Source organism: Diadema antillarum, unplaced genomic scaffold (assembly GCF_040938485.1).
Source record: "Diadema antillarum isolate AM-2024a unplaced genomic scaffold, OU_Dant_1.0 seq00001221_RagTag, whole genome shotgun sequence".
Classification (NCBI taxonomy): domain Eukaryota; kingdom Metazoa; phylum Echinodermata; class Echinoidea; order Diadematoida; family Diadematidae; genus Diadema; species Diadema antillarum.
Genome location: NW_027272011.1, coordinates 427,710 through 447,867, shown reverse-complemented (window position 1 = coordinate 447,867; position 20,158 = coordinate 427,710). Strand labels below are relative to the sequence as shown.

The 20,158-nt window shown below is 39.4% G+C and overlaps 1 protein-coding gene across 1 annotated transcript in view; it reads right to left on the bottom strand.

The window, feature by feature from the left end:
• Positions 1–503: 503 nt before the first annotated feature.
• LOC139744917 (uncharacterized) overlaps positions 504–20,158 on the bottom strand; it is a 47,425-nt gene continuing 27,770 nt past the window's right edge. Inside the window, exons 10-11 of the mRNA XM_071655333.1 lie at positions 17,377–17,606; positions 504–571 (exon numbers count right to left, since the gene is read on the bottom strand). Of these exons, the coding sequence (XP_071511434.1) occupies positions 504–571; positions 17,377–17,606 (298 nt within the window). The remainder of the gene's footprint in view (positions 572–17,376; positions 17,607–20,158) is intronic.

Below are 20,158 nucleotides of genomic sequence, written 5' to 3'. Positions count from 1 at the left end.
CAAGCACAAATAGCACACATGTACAACAAAGTGACATTGAGGCCGATTATTGAAAGGAAAAAAAAATTGTTGCACGAGTTTTCAGCCAAACTAGAACTGCATCAAAGCTACCATCACACTTTGTGTAAGATTACCTTGAGATAACAACTATATTATCATCAAGTCTCTCATCAAATTTCTTTAAATACAGCATATTTTTGCACGAAAATAAATCATCAAGATCTAGTGAACTGGATACATCAGATAATGCACTGAGGAGAATGTAAAAAAAAAAAAAAAGCCTTGCCAGCAGACTAGTAGGCCACTGGAATCTTTGGCACATGGCATGGCTGAGGTCAGAGGTCACTCTCCATTCTCACAGATCAGGAGTTCCCTGGGTGATGCGTTCCTCTGGGAGGAAGGGAGGGAGAGTCACATGGATACACAAAGGTGATTGCCCTCTTCTCAGGCCCTGCATCCAGTTACCATGGCGACAGATGACAGGCCTGAGACCACTGCCTGGCTCAGGTTTGCTGGTCTCTGGCTGAAGATGAGGCGAAGAGGGGGCGAATCTTCAACGCTGGTTTACCATCTGTTACACATAAAAAAAAGAGGAAAATTTGACGGGAGAGGAAATGGAAAAGTACACATATTACAAGGGCTTATGACTAGTCAAGGGATCAAGCTGTTAGCCACACACCTCTTCGCTGCTTTGCATAAGATATTACAGAATACGTAATAAAACAACTAAGAAACAAACACTAACCTGCATCAATTTAGCAAGTTTCATAGATATAAATACTAGTAGCCACGGTATGTTGAGTATGATGTGCTTTGATATTAATTCCTACTTGATTGATTAGACAAGAATTCCAGCTGTGTCTAGAATCACATCTGACTAATAAGTGCATATCTCTATCCAGTATCGGAAAATGCATAGGTCCACATTTTTTTATCAAATAAAACAGACAAAAAGGCAGCCAAAGGCAAAATATTCATTTTAATTTACATAAAGTCTGTGGATGTTCACCCTCACCTCAGCTCAACATTATTTTTTTTTTTGCTAAGAATACAATTTACTACACAAAGGAAGGACTAATGGATGATAAATGCTGGAAAAACTGAAAGAAACAAGAGACCCGCGGGTCTAGCGCTCACCTGAGTATCGCAAGTTCACCTTTCACGCAGTCGCTAATCTAAATTATTCACAGCTCTACTAAGATTTGACCAGGCATTCTCAAGTAGAAGATGAAAATGTATTTGGACCCTATTTGGACCTTCCCAACCTCCCGCCCCCAAGAGGGGCACCCCTGGATCTGCTATGAACAAACTTGAAACTACAGTCATTAATGTACTCACTCATAGTATTATCTTAGCTCTATAACTTCTGATTCTAGAGAAGATTTTTAAAGATTCCTTCATTTTGGGGGCCCTCTGGGTGGGGCATGGTGCCCATTTTAATAAATTGAGTTCCTAACCCCCTAAGGATGCTACCTGCCAAGTTTGGTGAAAATGGGTCATGGGGTTCTCAAGAAGAAGATGAAAATGTACGATTTAGGCCCCATTAGGACCCCTCCCCACCCCCTCCCCTAGGTCCCAAGGGGGGGGGGCACCCCTGATTCTGCCATGAACAAACTTGAAACTACAATCATCAATGTACCAACTCATAGTATTAACTTAGCTCTATCACTTCTGGTTCTAGAAAAGAAGATTTTTACAGATTCCTTAATTTTGGGGGGTTTGGGCCCCCCTGGGGGCCTCCTGGGTGGGGCATGGTGCCCATTTTTACAAATTGAGTTCCTAACCCCCTAGGGATGCTACCTGCCAAGTTTGATGAAAATCGGTCTTGGGGTTTTCAAGAAGAAGATGAAAATGTAAAAAGTTTACGCACGACGCACGACGCACGACGCACGACAGACGCCGGACGAAGGGCGATCGCAATAGCTCACTTGAGCCTTTGGCTCAGGTGAGCTAATAAAAGGGAAAATGAAGCATATTTATAACACACAGTTCTTGTAATTCAGATGTTGGTACAACATCCAGGATGGCTGTAATTTGACTTGGTCATGTGACTGTGCAACTATCACAGCAATGGCATCACATTCCTAATTTACTTTCCGCTATGTATACACACACAAACACACACAATGGCCTAATGTGATTTGTTGAAAAGAATGTACTGCATAAAATTATCTACTACAAAGTAGTGCCAGAATACAGTCTTGACAAATCATTACAGACAAATAATATTTCATGAAAGGTATTAGAGATAGGATATAATGCAAATTGTCCACAGCTGATATATGAATTATGACATTTCTCCTCATTTCACACAAGTTTGATGTATTCATATTTTGTATGGTTCTCCTAAGGTGACAAACACTTAAAAAGATATAAGATTTAGATTTGTCTTTTTGTTTACCACAAAAATTTTATATTTGCAACTTTCACATGGGCATTGTAATAGAGTTATATATCTTGCTCTTGGTATTCATTCATACCTCCAACTCATCCTAGCATATTCAGTATTTTTCTTCTTTTGCTTAAGAGAATATTTAGAAATGAAATTTGCCAACTTATGTGAACCCGCAGTGGGGACATATGAGTGCCAGAAAGGGTTCACTTACATAAATTAAATTTTGAATTAGCTGCGACGGCATTTTTTTTTTTTATGTCTGCAGCTATATCCGTTTGTCGTGACTCTGTGGTCTGGGCATGCGTATATTTCCATTTGATTCTAATTCATTGTTTTCATGTTTGTGTCATATAAAGGGGGGGGGGGGAGCGCGATATGATCTTAGACATCGCTCTGAGCAATTATTTTTAGCTTGCCTTCTTATTATGGAGTGATGCAGTAATAGCAGATGGTATCTTGATGTGAAATATAATGCTGGAATAACACTTTCCCCCAGACTTCTGTAATATTTTTCTCTTTTTTTTTTTTTTTTTTGGGGGGGGGGGGGAGGGGTGGGCATTGATGGGGAGAAGATGGGTAAAGAAGAAAGTGTTTGGGTGGGTGGGGCTACCCAGATTTATTTTCTCTGTTTTCGATGGGACATTAATCACTTTCCCTGATGGTGTAAGCTACAAACAATATCTCCAGGATATGCATTTGTGGAGAATTCATCACAAGGTAACATATGTCTGTACATGACATCAAGCAGTAAACACACACAGCCAGCTGTCCCCTGAATACACTTCTGCCTATCATACCTGGGACTAGGAACCAAGACAGAATGAAAAAATGCTGAGAAAACTGAATGTTGGGATCTTCTAAACTACTGTCTGGAAAGCCTTTTCAAAGGACCCTTACACTAGCAGAGTTCACACTGACATGAATTAGCAGGCTACAAATATTGAAATTTGCATCTCAATCTAAATTTTGAGATTTTTGCCTATGTTGACATAAAGATCCCACTAAAAAGGGTTATCATAAAATAATCTAAATGCCAAGAAATCTTGCACTTATTTCATAATAATACCAATAATTTGAGATAGCATGATAATTTGCGCCACAGCATGTGTGTGAATGCTGTATTAGTCTTCTCATCAAGCGATGGCTGCACAGAAACTTTAGAACTTCTCAAAGGACTGTCTGTTTATCCTTAAAATTTTCACTGATATGTTCTACAAACAGTGCTGTATTCATTCAATCCACATGGGAGAGCTTGTCCTTTAACAAGCACAGCTTCAGTGGATTGAGTATGACTATTTTCATATCAAACTAAAATGTGAATAGAGCTTGAAAGGTGTCTCCTTCACATGACATAGACAAATTTTAAGTGCACTTTCTCTCCTTGTTTGTGTTCACTTTCATATATACAGTAAAAATCAGACAAACAGAATGATTGAAGTTGCATTAAAAACTTAAAGAAGTAAAGAAGTTGTAGGATTTTTGAAGTGTTACAGATCTCCAATGAAGATAGAGGAACAGGAGGAGGTGTTGATGTTGTCACCTCACTACTCAACCATTAGTAAATATGCTAAATTATTGTGAAAATTATGAATCTCATGAGACTGGCTGATAATTTAGGAACTACAACCTGTTTGCCATGTGAAAGTCATTGTTGCCAGGTTACTATCTGAGACAAAAATCATTCAGTGTGACGGAGACATCTTATCCTTTAAAGAAGAAATCCACTCCAGAATTCTATTAATTTCATAAGAAAGGGGGGGGGGGGGGGGGACATTCCCTGCAGAACAGTGCAAAAATGATCAAAATTTGTAAGACACAAGGAAGTTATTACATTCTAACATTTTTTTGGCAAACACTTCTTGACCAGTCTTTATGAATATTCAAATCAGGAAGTTGACAATGTCATGCTCTCAAAATTTCTTATTCATTTCATATACAGAAATGATAAAAATCTCATATTTCAACTGTATAAACATAAAACTTGCCTAAATATTAATCAAAATAAAAAAGAACAAATATTAACTCTGACATATTTCGGTATGGGAATATGCTTTCACCTGTATCAGCTAAAAATTACAATTTTTCCAAATTTTATTCATAACATACTTGAATTATTGTGAGGGCATGACATCATCAGCTCCCTCATTTGAATATTGATAATGACTGGTCAAGAAATGTTTTCAAAACAAAGATGTGAAATGTAAAAATGTCATATCTTCCTTATTTCTTATCTGATTTTTGGCATTTTTAGAACGTTCCTTAGGGAATTGTTTTCTCTTTCTTTTAGAGTGTGTGTATATATATATATATATATATATATATATATATGTATATATTTTTTTTTGGGGGGGGGTGGGGTAGATTTCCTCTTTGATATTGACTTTATGTCAGAAATGAAAATTTGATGAAGATTTCTGTGCATATAGTTCAGTGGGAGGCTTGTGAAGTATGATGGCATCATGAAATTTGCCAATTGGAGTACGCAGTTGTGACTATTATCACAGATATGAGAAAGCACTGAAAACTGTAAAATTTCATAAATTCTTTAATTTTAGTCCAATTTATGTAAAACTGCTACCATTTTATTTGTCTGATCTTTAATATTTTCTTGTCAACTTGACTATAGTGTGAAATTGCACTTTAGATGACTGTTATACAAGCAGTAACTAACAAAACCTTAAACTGAAACAAATTGAAAACCAGCAGGAAGGGGAAAAGGGGGAGAGGGAAAGAGACAAGTTTCACATTAATGACATGTACACAGAAATATACATATATCAGCATGTTTTTTTTTTTTGGAAAGACTATGTGGTTGCTTGCTAACAGGAAAGTAGGTGTTAATTACTTTATTAAACTTGGCACCACAACCAGTGTCAAATAGCACTGACATCTAATGGCTGCAGTAAAGGTGCCAACTGTAGACACAGAGTAATATGCCAGCAGATAACGGAAGCTGGTCAGAGGCATTGTTACAAATCTTCAGATTTTTACTTAGTAAACATAACAAAGAAATCACTGCACCATATCTACAGAAAAAAAATGAAAATGAGTAGGCCTAAACAACAATTACAATGTTACTGATTGAATGATTGATGTGATGTACATTATTGTGGCTAAATGAACAAGTAGAACTGATAAATAGTCAGACATATTCATTTTGGTTATGGGTTTTGCTTTTGATGCATTTTCAACAATTGGTTTTGATTTTGTTCACCTACAAGGTCTGGAAAAACATGAAATTTGCATCATCAAAAATTGCATGTGAGATTGCTGTCAGAACTCTAAGAAAAACAAGATACTTATAGTGTATGGTGAAGATGCTATGAATTGCTATGAAGTTCTTCTGTCATATGGAAAACTTTCGCACGATTTCGCGCATTTAGGGTTGACAGACCAGAGTGCACGTAGTCGCCGAGAGCCAACAGCCGAGTGCACTCGAGCATAATATGGGAAGGAGCGGACTCGTCCTTTGTACGGGAATCGGGAGAACCGTGCGTGTGCTTACTGGAGGGACAGAATGCATGAACATGGAAGCCATTTTTTTTTTATCTGACAGCTAATAATGAAATGATATTAGTATTTTTAGTACCGGGAATCTAGATTTCCTACAACGGCATTTCCATTTCACCACACAAGTTGATCATTCACGAGCACACACACCAACGCGTACAGTATCTACATAATGGGTTCACACACCCCTGTTGATTTAATGGGACTGAACCATGGTCTGTTCAAGCACGGCTTGTTGCAACCTCAAGTCATCTCTGCAGAGCAAAATACGCATGATGATCCTTGAATTTGGCAATATTTAGCTCTGAAAGAAGTGGTAATACACTCTGCAGGATTGTCAGAATATTGATAAAGACTAATCTGTTATAATGTGGACGAAAGACGATTCAAAAGGCATGATATCCAGCGAAAATTGTGAATAACTTGAACTCTCCCGCCTTCGTTTCACAGCACAAACACAATTGTTTGTTTACGCACACTCGTCCGTTGTCCGTAAGCATTAGGGAATTGTGTACAATGGACAGCACAAAAGCTCGCGCGCTTTAGCAAAGTCACAAGCAGTTTTGTAAAACATTCTTTGATTTGACAAGAAAAGTGCCCTAATTTCTCTCTGACCAATCAAAGCAAGTTATACATCACTGAAGAGCCCGAACATTCTACTTCATTTTGAAGTGCGAGGGTAAACAATTCCACTAAGCTTCCGTGGTACAGCCTGTGATTTATATGGGCATGTCCGAAAATTATGGCTTATTTTGGGTACTCCGCCATAGACAAACTCAAGATTTGGTGATTTGAAGCAGAATTTCAGGGGAAAAGTGCCCTAGTTTCCCCAAACCTATTTTTGGGGAAATACACGGAGTAGAAAGAGGGTACATTCTAGTTTCATTTGGAGGGTGAGGGTTTTGAATTCATAGCCATGTTTTTTGTGCAGAGCTATTTTTGTCCCAAAGGAGGGGGATATGACGCGTCTTTTCACGTGTTATAAGCACCGGTGCTCTCGCTCCAGAGCAAATGCGCGCAAGTTTTCCATATGTACTAAAGGAATCACCGTTTTGAGCACTGATAACAAACTGTAAACAGTAATGTTCCTTTAAGAACGATCTTGTGTTTTTAGACACATCCTAATTTGACAAGCTGTGAATGGGAATTCAGTCCCTGAAGGGGGTCAGGAGAGGGTCACCTGGTAGGGAGGGGATAATCAAGTAGAGATACAATTATATAACCCATCAATCCCAATTACCCATCTCAAGGTCAGCCTCCTGCCTACGATCCCCTCTGCCCACAAGTAGCCAGCTGCCGGGACCTAGTCTTGGCATTTCAGACTTCTCACGGTCAGAGAAGAACCACCCCATCCTAGAATTTGAGGAAACATTCATTCCACAATCACGTGGCATCCAGACATCTGCCTCTCATTGTACACCAGCACAAGGGCCACTCTCATTAGGCCTAAAAACTCGAGAAGTTAGAGAACTTGTGAAGTTAGGGTTAACTTTGCCGAGCAACAGTACCAAAATCCACCAGAAAGCTCGCAGGAAAACTTGCAAGTCAGAGAGTATAAAGTTGGTAAGTGCTTTGTCAGGAGAACCCATATTGCAGAAAAATCATAACTTTCCTCAGATGACTTATGCATTCCCTTGGTGCAGGTTGAATTAGTAAACTGGTCACGTGCACTTCTTCCAGAAACTCTGTGATCTATTGGTCAGACCTAGCATCGAGAGGTGTTGGAGCAGAGCAAAATTCCAGGAGCATTGATAAACTCACCAAATGACTTTTAGGGAGATTTGGGCATGTGATGAATGCACAGCTGTTTTTATTATGGGGTTAGAATCGCTTTTCTCAAATGTAAAGAAAAAAAGTGCAATCTAAAACAAAGCAAATTATGAGGTTGGTTGCGAATACATTTTCTTCTGCAAATACCTCTTATATTTCTTTCCAATGTCATGATTTTGGCATTATAAAAGTCTTCATTATGATACTGATGAGATAAATAGGAGCTGCATTTTGATTGTCACCAACAAGCCCCCACGACAGAGAGAGAGAGACAGGCAGACAGACAGAGGAGGAAAAACAGAGTAAAGGGCTTTTTACACTTGCAAATTTTTGCTTAGTCCAGTACCAACGGTGGGGCTAAGGGGGGGGGGGGGGTGGCTTAGCCACGAAAGTGAGAAGTAGGACTTGGAAGTTAGGACTGGTATTTTATCAGGCGACAGCAAGAACTCACACTTGTTACGTACTCCTATATTCCACAAACAATGTATATCGAGAGCAGTACGGGCACTCCCACAATCTGAATCAACGCATTTTCTGGGAGAACATAATTTTGTTAAGTCGTCATGGGGTGATGATACGTGGTTGGAGAACTTCAAGTTTGCTATGTAGTAGTTTTCACGTACTAGTTTCATCAGGGAGAGGGAGGTGAGAGACCACAAGCCGATCGAGGATCGGCCGTTTAGACCTGTACACAGCTGTCTATACCGTGTGTACTACTAGTAGTACTCTGGCCAGTGACCGACGTACTCTCTACACGTTCCAAAGAGAGAAGCGCGCGTAAACTCCCGGTGCAATCCGATACCGAAAGTCACGTGATGAAAAATCGCGATATTTCTGCGGCTTGGGTTTACACTCGCTAACTTCGCGAAGTTTCAAAAACTCGCACTCCGGCTGGCGATTTTTCTGGCGATGTTTCGAGGGCGTTTGGGTGTAGTTGCTTAGCAACTTACACCCAAATGTCACGATTTTAGAAAAATCGCGATTTTTCCAAGCAAGTGTAAATGGGCCTAATGTGGCCCCCAGCAAATTAAATGTTGTGGTATTGTGACCATGAGTCATAAATTCTGGTTGCAAAGAGGCAGAATCCACTTGAGATCTCCTAACTCAACGTGAATGATGGCTTTACTACCGGTCGTTCAAGCAAAAGTCACTCGTCATAACATTTGAATTTTTAAAAACTGCATTGATGGTAGAGAACATAAGCCTACCCCTCCCCCCAATTTTGATCTTACCCCTCCCTTACATCACAGCTATATAACCTCACTCAACATGAAAGTTTATTCTTTCCTTCTTTTATTTTTCTTCATTTCCAACTGGCCACTTGTCTATTTGGTTCATTACAGTTTTGGCTTGTCACAACAACAACAACAAATCAGAAAAAAAAATTGGGACAAAAATGTCAGAGGGGTTTTTAATTCTTTTTTTAAGCTCGAGTTTCATCCATTATTGCTAACAAACAATGCCATTACAGAGATGCCAAGTTCAAAAAACTTTTATGAGTGAGATTTTTATGACTCGGCGTCTCGGCGCTCGCGCGCATGCGCACGCGAACGAGGAGGGTGTCCCCCTCCCATGGTAGGGAGCTTTTTCAAATTATTAGCTCTTAATGATGCGATCTGGTGCATACTTAAGTGACTATTTTTTACTAATTTTGAAAGGTAAAAGGGAAATATCTTCAATTGCAACAATCACTTTAATCCTTTGAGCTATGCTCCTTATTTTTGGCCCAAATTGCAGACTTCACCAGATGCATGAGAAAAATGGGTGCCATGCGTCAGATCGTGAGACAGACCCTAAATGCTTGAGTCTCACGCAGAATGCGTGAGACTTGGTAGCTCTGCCATAATTAGATCATGAAAATTCTGTGAAAACTGAATGAGCTACACTATACTCCTGTTTCTCAGTCTTCAAAGAGAGCATGCGTAATTCAGAATTCAGCATGCTTTGATCAATTAGAAAACAAAACTTTGTAGACATACAATAGAGAGGACTCATAGAAGAAGGTTACTACTGTGAAGATATTAAAATGAGAATACTGTAGATTATAAGCACTTTTTGGCATTAGAGTGCATGGTGCAGTCTTACAAATTGCGAATTGTACAGCCTCAATGATGAGGCACAATAATGAGGCTTATTCAACCATAAGATGATATATATGAAACTTCTGGCACAATTGCAGACATCAAGAAATCGGAAACCTGGAACATCTCAGTGTGTCGCATTGACACTGGGTCATGGGATCAGTTTGTAGGAACGGGTCTTTGAACGAAACATCCGGTCCATGAAAAGAAATTAATTTGAAAAAAGGGGGAAAAAATAGAACACCCATACACTCTTTATGACAGGAGGAAGGAGGTAAATAAAATGTAAAAAAAAAAAAAAATAGAAGTCACAAACTGATCCAAGGAAGAAAGCAAAGTGAAAAGAAAGGAAAAGGCTAACGCCAATGTCGTCCACCTGTCCGCCAGAAAAGAAATTTTTCTCCAGAGATTTCCAAGCCAGACACCACCTGCCCTCCCTCACTCACTGGGTGGAGGGCAGCCAAATCCAGTCATGAAATCAAAGGCTCTGATATATAGACTCTCTTCAGATTGTGGTTCTCCTTGGCAAACCTTCACAGAAGAGCAGTTTCTTGATTCCAGTATGGAGCTACAAGAAACACGACTCCAGCTTGTTTCTCGCCCGATTGCCTACAGATCAGCTTGTGACACTTCATGGCAGCCATGCTTTGTATCGTCAACTGAAAACCAGAATGGCATGCTATCGTGTTCTAAGATTTGAGCGTAAATAAACACGATATAATCAATTTTCATAAAATACAAGGTGTATTCAATCAAAAGTGGGTAGATTTAGCATTGTTCAAAACATCAGGTAAAAATAGCAACCGAAAGGGTTTTGATTTTTAAACATTTCACTGAAAATGGAATTGATGTATATGTGGCATGGTTTTAGGTCAGGTAAACCTTATGCAAGCCATGTGCATGCTTAGCACTTAACCATAACACAGGTAGCAAGCATACAAATGCACGTATCAATTGTAATACAGTGTACAAAATTTGCAAGCAGTCATAAACTGATCTGTCATACATAATCCACGTTCAGAATTAAAGGCATTTCTCAAATCTTCCCTCTTCTCTGCCTTTCAACTTTCGCGGTGGCTTTCACACAAATTCTCAAGATGCATAATCAAAAGAACAACAAATTAAGTAAATCTGCCCTATCAATAATTCGGCAATGGTGACTCACTGTTTCTAAATTACACCAAAAATGTATCATTCTTACACATTTAAAAAAAAAAATAACCAACCAATATGACAGCTATGAGGAACTGACATCTTTACTTCCTCTAACAATGAGCGTGTTTCTACTGAGAGCACCTCACATCCCTGGCATCGCCACGAATTTTGTCCAACGCAGCACCTCGTATTTTATGACCACTCGAGCTGTTTCTACTGAGCGATAAAATACGAGGTGATGCAAAGGTGACGTGCAAATGCAGCGATTCCGGAAGTCAGGTATTTTTAAGTCAAATACTGGGTCACGCGCGATCGAGGGGGCTGTTGAGATTTTCTCAAGGCTGCGACATACTAATGTGGTACTCTCGCGATTCGAGACAATATAAAATCAAATAACGCGGTGTTAAATCAAAGCAAATCAAAGTAAGTGATGAGGGCTTAGTAATGCAATAAGTTAGGCTGTTAATCACGCGAACAATAGACGATGAATGCCACAATTCACATGTAACGTAACGTATAGGGCCTATAACACGTACACAAGCGAGTTGGTACAAACAAAGCATGATGCGAACACGGTCGCTGTGTGTACACATGTATTTTGTACACGTGTCGAAGGAGTGTGTGCGATGAACCGATTGAAAAGCGCGGGGAGAAATTCTAGACGTCCGATACACCACGAATTTCGCTACCCGGTGTGTTTCTACTGAGAATCGTCCTTCGCGTCACCACGCATCGACCACCTCAATAGGTGGTTGACGGAGCACCTCGCATCACCCGGCATCGGCCACTACCCGATCTGTTTCTACTGAGGAAAAATTCGAGGTGTCACCACGCATCGGCCGGTATCGGCCGGCATCGGCCGGTATCGGCCGGCATCGGCCAGTATCACCACACATCGGCTGGTATCACCTCGAATTTTCGTCGCTCAGTAGAAACACGCTCTATATGTACATGTATACTGGTAATTGAGGCCATCTTTTTAGACTCCATCCCTTTTTCTGCATTCTGGACCTATTCACAGTTGTAACTTGCTGTACTCAATGATTACAACAGCAATAGGCTATATGCATAGTATTTATTAGGTGCTTAAAATGGATGTTTCTATTGAAAATAAGCACAAGGTTTACAGGAAAGTTAAGATTTTATCCTAGATTGAAGATTTAATGTGATTTAAGATTTATTGTAGAAAGACTGGAAGTGGAGGACGGCAAACAACATGGAAACTATAAAATGCTTCCTGCTCCTACAAACTCTGTGAGCAAGATTGACGGAACAGGTTTCCAATTGTGCCAATATATTTATTGAAAAGCATTGTGAATATTCGGTTCATTGTCGTTACCATTGGCATCACAGAATATCACAGAATGGAAAGATTCCAGCAGCACCTAAAGCAGTTGCTACAGATGCTAAAATACAATCTCTGAATGCTTCACCTCTTCAAAAAGCTCAACCAATCATTGGTTTTGACATCTGGTGTATTATTGAAAGGAACATTGAATGACCTTTTCGAAGAGGAAGGAACTGAAATGAAAGAAAACAAATGGTAATCTCTTGGGGCTTGACCAGTCCTATACTTGACCTCTCCTTGAACACACATTTCAAGCATTTATGAGCCCATTTTGAATACCACAATAAGTCCTGAAGGTTTGTTCACGAAGGTACCTGGATGAGATCGTTGGTTTGTGTATCCTTTGCCACAAATGAGTTACACACCATCAGTCTAAACCTTCTGCTACAAATGTCATGCCACAACACCTAAAGAGCTTTAATATCACATCCTGAGGGTTATGCCTGAAAAGCATAGTTTACTGAAAAAAATGGTGTTTTCTCTCCATGTATCACCACAAGCGAGCTGACTAGCCAATCAGAGTAGATCACTGGGTCAACCTGCTTTAGTTCATTCAATCAACAGTAGATTGAATTACTTAGCTGCTTTTAATTGACTCTGCAGCTTTTTGGAGTCCCCCTGCCCCCAACATCTTATTGGGCATGGATGCCATGTTATTTTCTGTTTCTAATGTGCATTACCTGCCCCCCCCCCCCCCTATAATATTTGCACTGAAATGATTTGTGTGTGTGTGTGTGTGCAAACATGCATTACACTGCACTGGCATCTGTGCATCTATCTACAGAGGTCAAATGAGAAATGATCACTGGAAATGTGTTGTTTTGTAAACTGAATGGCTTAATATTGAATAGAAAATACATAATTGACATAATGTTTCATACCATTCCTAGACTTAGTGGTGAACATACATTATTTGAACTGACAAAACTATATTTTTGCTTTGTCTGTGATGGAACATCTATTTTATAACTTTTGGGACATGATATTCATGCACTTTGGAGTGTTGTTATTAGGCAAGGCATCTTGATAACCTAGTGATCTATCCTTCCATTCTAGCAATTCTCCATAACCACCTGTTCCAGCATCAACAAAAACTGATACCAGTTTATAGCCAGAGTTATTTGCTTTAGCATGACCCCATGAGAAAAAGAGAGGCAATCAGGGATGAGTGGTATAAGCTTTACAGAGACTTCAGATTCCAATCTGGGCCCCAGATGCAATTTTTCAGTCTGTGAGTAGTCACTGGATTTATTTTCTGTTGATAAGACCAACAAGGTGCCTGAGTACTACTACTACAGCTTTGCTTAGACCAGGGAGTTGGGACCCACCTCCCTGCTTAGACCATGGAGCTACATCCCAATGCATGTATAAACTTGCCTCTTTCAAAAGGCAGGTGGAATAATACCCTACTAAGTACCAGATGTCAGTAACAAGTTGAGGGAAAGTGTGTCTTTAAAAAGAAAGAAAAAAAGGAGAAAAAAAAAGATGTCTACAGGAGGGTGCATTTATAAACTCACTTCTGGGGCAGAATTAGGGTTTCCGAACAACGTTTAAGGGGTTTTGAACGGATGATTCGAATTCAAAGCTGCTCTGATTACGGGGTTAAAAAAGAAACTGAAAGGCCAAAAATGTGATCGCAAATGCGTTTCTGTAGAGTTGATATTTACAGTGCGAAGTCATTTTGAGACATGCTTTATAGCTCGGCTAAGGTTCAGCAAAGCTTCTTCTCCAGTATGCAGCTGAGAAATGACCAAAAAAACAGCAAATAGCTCAAAGACAGCATGGAGCAAAGACTACTGCAGCTCAAGGGTTTTCCTAGAAATCAACTCCTCTTATCTCCCACCCAACATTGCACAACATTCCTGAGTGCCGTGGCTCTCTGAGAAAATAAACAAGTCTATTAAAAAAAAAAAAAAAAGCAGCAACCACTTGCTTAATTGACCAACTCAGTCCAGAATCTCCACTGAAAAAACAAACAAACAATAATGGCTCAGAACATCCAAGGCCTTGAAATTTTGTGACTGCTCTTCCAAATTAAAAGGTGTGTACAGTTCTGGTCTAGGTGAGGATTTAGCTTTTAACGTTCTGCGAGATATTCAGAAACCACTCTATGCGATGTCAAAGAGCATGCAATTCTAAGGGGTACTGGGGGTATCAAAAGTTTATTTGATGAAAATCAGATTTGAAATGGCTGAGATATCCCAAAACAAGGTGAAACAAAGAGATCCTCATAAAAGGCGTGGCCTGTCGCCTTTTATTATTATCACTTTTTTGGATATCTCAGCCATTTGAAAACCAATTTTCATCAAATAAATGTTGAATCCTTCTTAAAATTACATGCTCTTTCATATTTCATAACAGGTTTCTCATTATCTCATTTAGGAATGTTCAAAACATGAATCCCCACCTCAACAAGTACTGTACACGTCCCTTTAAACTAGGGTGTGTACAGTTCTGGGTGAGGTGAGGATTTAGCTTTTAACGTTTTGCGAGGTATTCAGAAACCACTCTATGAGATGTCAAAGAGCATGCAATTCTAAGGGGTATCAAAAGTTTATTTGATGAAAATTGGTTTTGAAATGGCTGAGATAGCCGAAAACAATGTGAAACAAAGAGATCCTAATAAAAGGCGTGGCCTGTAGTCTTTTATTATTATCACTTTTTTGGATATCTCAGCCATTTGAAAACCAATGTTCATCAAATAAACCTGTCTTCCTTAAAATTACATGCTCTTTCATATTTCATAAGAGGTTTCTCGTTATCTCACTTAGGAATGTAAAAAACGTGAATCCCCACCTCAACCAGTACTGTACAGCCCCTTTAAGACTGCTCTTCTGAAGTAAGAAGTGAAGTTGGAATATGCTGTGGAAATGTCTTTGTAAGTGTTTATCTACTATTGAAGACAGCTTGTGTGTGCCAAGCAAAGAAATTCTATTTCTCATGAAAACAAACAAAATACTATCAACCGTAGTCTAACTGCATAAGACAAGCTACCATTCAAAGACCTGGTAGCATGGAGATACCATACAATGGGTAGGTTTGACCGATTCGGATGTACTCAGGAATCCCAAAAACAAATTCTGCATACCTTAATCATCAATCTCTTTACAAACAGAAAGGCAGACAGACAGACAGACACCCACACACACACACACACACACACAAATTAAGCCGAAGAATCTCAAATGTTACTGCACAATACAGAGACTCCAACCCCAAGCACCTTCTGATCTGGAGATTCTCCCGCCTGAAACCCCTAGCAAACGGGAGACTCCAACTTTATGTGCCCGAAGGGCGAAGTTCCTTGCTGTCGTGGTCCAACTGTAGGGTTCTAGATGTTATCTCGTGCTATCTAAGGCTTATTTTTCTGCATACGATGACACTGAGTAAGAAATCATTTCAAGCGGGAGAAATTAAATCTGAAGCGGGAGAGCAGGAGATTTTGCAAAAACCGGGACTTTCGGCGGGAGAGTTGGAGTCTCTGACAATACTTCAATGCACCTACATTTGTATTTCTCCATGGGCAATTCTCTAGCAAGCCTGTGCCACTACATTTCTGGCTTTCAAATGTACCCTAATGGGCAGCAAATGGAAATCCAGATATATCATGCATTTTCCTTACTTGTCATGGACAAAAGAGCTTATTCAAGATGATATTTCAGTTGTATGCCACACTTTCTACCTTTACAGTGTATATTGACTTGATGAAGGAAATAACTAGAAATGTCGCTATGGCGACTGGTATGCTTCCGCCATAACGCACGATTCTCCAAATTGGAGTATAGTACAATGTCTTCACAATGTGTGATGACAGTTTCACATAACTGGCAAAATATTGCAATGACAGGTTTGCCAGAAATGTCTTGAATGTTTACTTTCCTTGAACTATTTGATGGAATTGAGATTCTATCCCCCTAGGGATGCTACCTGCCAAGTTTGGTGAAAATTTGTGATCTTATAGAGTTTTCCAGAAAAAGATAAAATTTACAATTTTGGTCCAAATTTAGGCCCCCTGGGCCCCCCAGGTGAGGCATGGTGCCCATTTGATGGAATTGAGATTCTATCCCCCTAGGGATGCTACTTGCCAACTTTGGTGAAAATTCATAATGGCATTTGCAAGAAAAAGATAAAAATGTAAAAAAAATATATAATAAAAAATGCATTGTTGCAATGCAATAGATTTGTACTTCATCTTGCAAAATTCTTTCAATACTGTCAACTCTGTTGTACTATGTGACATCACATATTGTAGAGTTCTCATCTATGAAGAGCTGGACACAGAAAACTTTAACTATAACTATAACTTTTGCACATAATGTCTGTTTTTCTTCATACTTCACTTGCCATTTCACTGATCTTACAGCATTCATCAAATCCAGATATATGTGACCCGCTACAACATAAGGATCCGAAAGTCAGGGGAGGACAATTCTGAAAATGACATAACCTTATTCCCTTACTCTTCCACTTTATTTTCATATATAACATGACTCCTAAAAGTTTTCAGTCGCGGACATATCAATAAATTTCTTAGCCCATGTCGAGTGGTCTAGGAAATCATCGTTTCGAGAAAATCGCCTTCAAAGTTCTCCTTCCGACGCTAAATCATGATCAAGGGGAGGCAAGACAGTTTTCACCTCTTGACAATAGAAGGTATGCTCCTAGCAACCTCTGCAATGTTCATTCAAGCTTAGCACCAGCGGTCTGGGCACGACCAATCAGTAAGCAGCATGCTATGCACTGACCATTAAGATCACTCCCCTCGTTGTTAGGGGCGGAGTCTTACTGCTGACAGTGCTAAATCCAAATCTTCGGACACATTTCTTTTCCGTTGGAAGTCGGAAAACGATGGCCCAGAAAAATGTTAATTTCTTGCTTATCCTTTGATCATTTAGCTTCAAAATTTCGGCAGATGATAGACGATACACTTGGCTACAAAATCATACCACAAACAGAAATCCGATAGTTTTGACCAATTTTGATGATCTGACTTCAAACTCGATTTTCTCGGTTCAGCCATCAGAAACTTTAGGATCCTTTTGTTGTGGCGGGTCACATATGATAGATCTTTGGGGGATATATACATCCCCTTTATATGATAAAACTCTGACACTCACCTTCATCCGTTGGAGATTTCTTAGTATTCTCCTCAGGTGAAAAGGGACTGAAGTCACTGTCTAAGGCAATGAAGGATGGAAGACTACCAGTGCTTCCACCATCAGCAGCATTACCACCATCATTGGTGCCCTCATTCAGTGAACGGTTTCCATGGTTACCATCATTAAGTGCATCACTTCCAAGTGTCATCCCTTTCTGTTTATGTCTTGGTTTCTTTGGATGAGTGTATCTGAGAAAAACAAGCGAGAATTGGATCCAATAACAACCGAACTTTAAATCACAAACAATGAATTTGACCTGAATCACTGCACCATTGTTAAAAGCACCACATCTTTCCATGTTTATTTTGTTATTTCATCTTTCGAATGCAGTCATTCTCTCTCATTCTCTTCTACATTCTTTTTGAGGGACATGATATTCCTCCAATGAGGAATTTATCCTAAATATTCGTACAGATCTATTCGTTGGTTGAGTGAAGGGCAGAAATATTAGTCCAACACATCAGTAAAGTTAGAGGAAAATTGGATGATCTGTTCAGAAGTTAGCGATTACACAAGTTTTGGTGAAAACCAACTGTGGGCCATTATAGCCGGTTAAAAAGACTATAAAAAGCATGTAATGCCACAGGAAGGGGGCAAAATAGAGGAGATATACAGAGAACTCCACATATTTTCATTTTTCTAGTATAATGGAAGAGTTCATGACCAACTTCCTTCAAAAAGCAGGGGGAATGATATCACCCTAACATATACCAGTAACAAACTGAGAGAAGGTGTACTTTTATAGAATAAGAAATTTTGTGGAATTCTCTATTTCTTTTGCAGGATTTCCTTACTTTGACATTACAGACTGTCATTGCCTTCTTATCCAACAACAACACATACAGCAGATTCTACCAAAACTGGGAAAATTCTGAACTTTTGCATGGATTGTCTCATTTCCTTCAAATTTCACTAATGAGTTCTACTATTTGCTACATTCACTGAATTCACTATTGTATGTTTGGGGTAGATACCACTTTAAAGGGAACGCAAACCCAAAAATCAATGTGGATTGAGTGAAAGCAGCAACATTAGCAGAACACATCAGTGAAAGTTTGAAGAAAATTTGACAAACGATGCAAAAGTTATGAATTTTTAAAGTTTTGGTGTTGGAACCGCTGGATGAGGAGACTACTAGAGGTTATAACGTATGAGTGGACGACAATACAAAGAAAATATAAAGGAAATTCAACAAAAATTTACTTTTTAATGAAAATTACAAACTCCATTAACTTGATACTGACATATGTTAAGGGTAGCAATTATTCCCCCTGCTTTCTGAAAGCGGTTAGTCAAGTGCTCTTTCATAATGCCAGAAAAGTGAATTTTTGTTTGATTTCCTTTATATTTTCTTTGTATTGTTGTCCACTCATACGTCATAACATCTACTAGTCTCCTTGTCCAACGGTTCCAACACCAAAACTTTAAAAATTCATAACTTTTGCATCGATTGTCCGATTTTCCTCAAACTTTCACTGATGTGTTCTACCCATGTTGCTGCTTTCACTCATTCCACATTGCTCTTTGGGTTTGCGTTCCCTTTAAATCAACAAACACTGTAACGAATTGAACACTAGAGGGGGTAAATCTTTAATTAGGCACACACACCCTGAAGAAAAGTTTCCCCATAACATGGCAATGTAAGACACACTTTCACACACCTCACACATGCACACAGAGTAAATGATACACAAATCTACATTGTGGTGCAATGATTAGTCCATTTCTAATCTTAGTATGAAACCATTACAATAATTTGCCTCAAACATTGACTGATTGACTGAATCGGTTTATTTCTACACAGTGCAAATCCCTTGTGTGCCACAATATTCTGAGACTGCAATTTAGGCATGCTATTGGGAAAACATTCTGTTTTTCAGATTCACAGAACTTTTCATAGATTTTTGTTATGCTGGTCACGCAATGAGTAAAAATGCAGAGAAACTGCCGAAATTTATTATGATATATAAAATCTTATGACAAAGCTATGCTTATTTTCTTTCAAATGACCAGTACCATGGTAGCTACTATAATGTCCAGGCATGACTTCTGCACACAAAAACAATGACAGAAACTTGGAATTTACTCACAAATCCACTAGGGAACAGAGTTTGATATTCGATCACCACATAATGCAAGCTACATGTGACAGGAAAGGAAATGGGAGTGAAGCTGTCATTGCACTGCCGTATTAAGCGATTTATCAAATCGGTTTTGGCGGTTTTGTACACTTGATCAGAATATGCGAACTTGGCACGCTGTCGACTTAACCTAGGCATGTGAATGTGGCACTTAAAGAGTTAAGGAAGCATTGGATGCTTGTAATTTAAGCAAGGAAGCAGGAATGATGGCTTGAAGTCCGTATCCAAGGACAAGGCCATGGCGATTCAAAGTGTATTTGCCAAGGGGCACAGCTACTGCAGCCAGGGGATTTGAACCAGGAATATCCTGATAGATGGTCATAGGTCCCATCCACTGGGCCGCACCATAGCACTGTGTGTGATAAGCATGCACAAAACCTGGAAGAGGGAGCTCTAGGTCATTTCTTTATCATTGTGTAGCTATACATGGATTTACATTTGCTAATACTTGTATCCAAGTTTTGTTGCTGATGTGGGAGTGGCATTTTTTAACCCGTTGAGGAGGGGTTGATTTTGCTACAACACGCATTTCCCATAGATGCTTGCCCGAGTATACTCAGGACTCGTCCTCCTTCTTCTTCTTCTTCCAAGTCAGTGCA